General features: G+C 38.8%; 1 protein-coding gene across 1 annotated transcript in view; it reads right to left on the reverse strand.

Moving 5' to 3' along the window:
* Window positions 1-707, reverse strand: part of SEPT2 (septin 2) — a gene marked incomplete at its 5' end in the record, with an annotated part of 34,342 nt that extends 33,635 nt beyond the window's left edge. Inside the window, one exon of the mRNA XM_012661931.1 lies at window positions 529-707. Coding sequence (XP_012517385.1) covers window positions 529-707 — 179 coding nt within the window. The remainder of the gene's footprint in view (window positions 1-528) is intronic.
* Between the last annotated feature and the right edge of the window lie 626 nt (window positions 708-1,333).

A 1,333-nucleotide genomic window follows, 5' to 3' on the forward strand; every position in this document is an offset into this window, starting at 1 on the left:
TGCTTCCCTTTTCTCACCCAGTGCTAAAACGCTGATGCTTTATGCTGATGGGATTAGAACCAGGAAAGAGTCTGTACAACAAAAAGGGTATTTTCGGCACAGTACAAGTGACAGACTGCTCTACCTTCTACTTCTTCATTTGCCTTTTGTGAAAAGGACACCCAGGAGCAGTCACTGACAGGCACTGTGTCTTGAGTGACTCTAACAAGTTTTGTTTCCTCCCATAAGGATATATTACAATGTCTCGTTCGCTGGCCACAGTTCAAATCAAGGTGTTTCAATTCTACTAGCAATCCATGGATGTTAGGCTTTGTGACCTCAGATATCATTAGATTGCTCTCAGAGAAAAAACACTTTACTCATTTCCTATAAAATTCCTTATTTAAAAAGTCTATATCTAATGTGCTTTAAATTGTATCATTGTTTTACTATATACAGTAACCCAAACCTAATAACGACTCATTAACACTGTCTATAAATTTACAGACATTAGAATAAACAAATGTAAACAAATGTCTGTGCACGCACCAATCCCTGCAGTTAATGGCGTCACCGTAGCCGGGGGTGTCCACCACCGTCAGTCGCAGCTTGACGCCCCGCTCTTCAATCTCAACAGTTGAAGCTTCAATTTGGACGGTTCTTTCTATTTTCTCTAGAAAAGAAACACACTTAATAGAGAATACTGCTAAGCAGTATGCAAAGAGGAAAAATTACCTGTTACTAATATTCTTACAACAAATGATTTGGAAGTTTACTACATCTCTGTGGAGGTAGCTTCTCAGAAGATAGTATCAGGATTGTGTAAAAAATTGATCCCAGAGTCAGAAAGGGAAATGTCAAAGTTAAGATAAATGTGCTGCTTGAGAAAGTAAAAAAATGCCAATATTAAGAATTATAATTTCTTTTCTTAGGATAAAGAAAACAGTTTATGAATTCACTTAAAAATTGAATTAAAAAATGTTTGTGAGAGGGTACCTGTCTTCTTGCGGCAGCCCCTGTGCTGGGCTCTGACTTTGTGTGTTTAATTCACTCAACAAGCACTTACAGATGCTGGTGTCCTGCACTGGAACACTCAGACAGGAGAAGAACCAGTCAGATACCATCTATCAATACAGCAATCTTCTATGTATACGGCATTTCTAATGATACAGAACATTCTGATTTGATCCTGCCATCGAATGTGTAATACAGCCAGAAAGCATTATGACATTTTACAGGCAAAGAAAAACACTCAGAGAGGATGGAGCCATGAATGTGTCACAGAAAATCTACGACCAAGCTCCAAGGACCCCAGGTACAGCACACTTCCCCACATAAGTGATACTTTCCTTGT

This window comes from Propithecus coquereli, unplaced genomic scaffold (assembly GCF_000956105.1).
Source record: "Propithecus coquereli isolate 6110/MARCELLA unplaced genomic scaffold, Pcoq_1.0 Scaffold743, whole genome shotgun sequence".
NCBI lineage: Eukaryota > Metazoa > Chordata > Mammalia > Primates > Indriidae > Propithecus > Propithecus coquereli.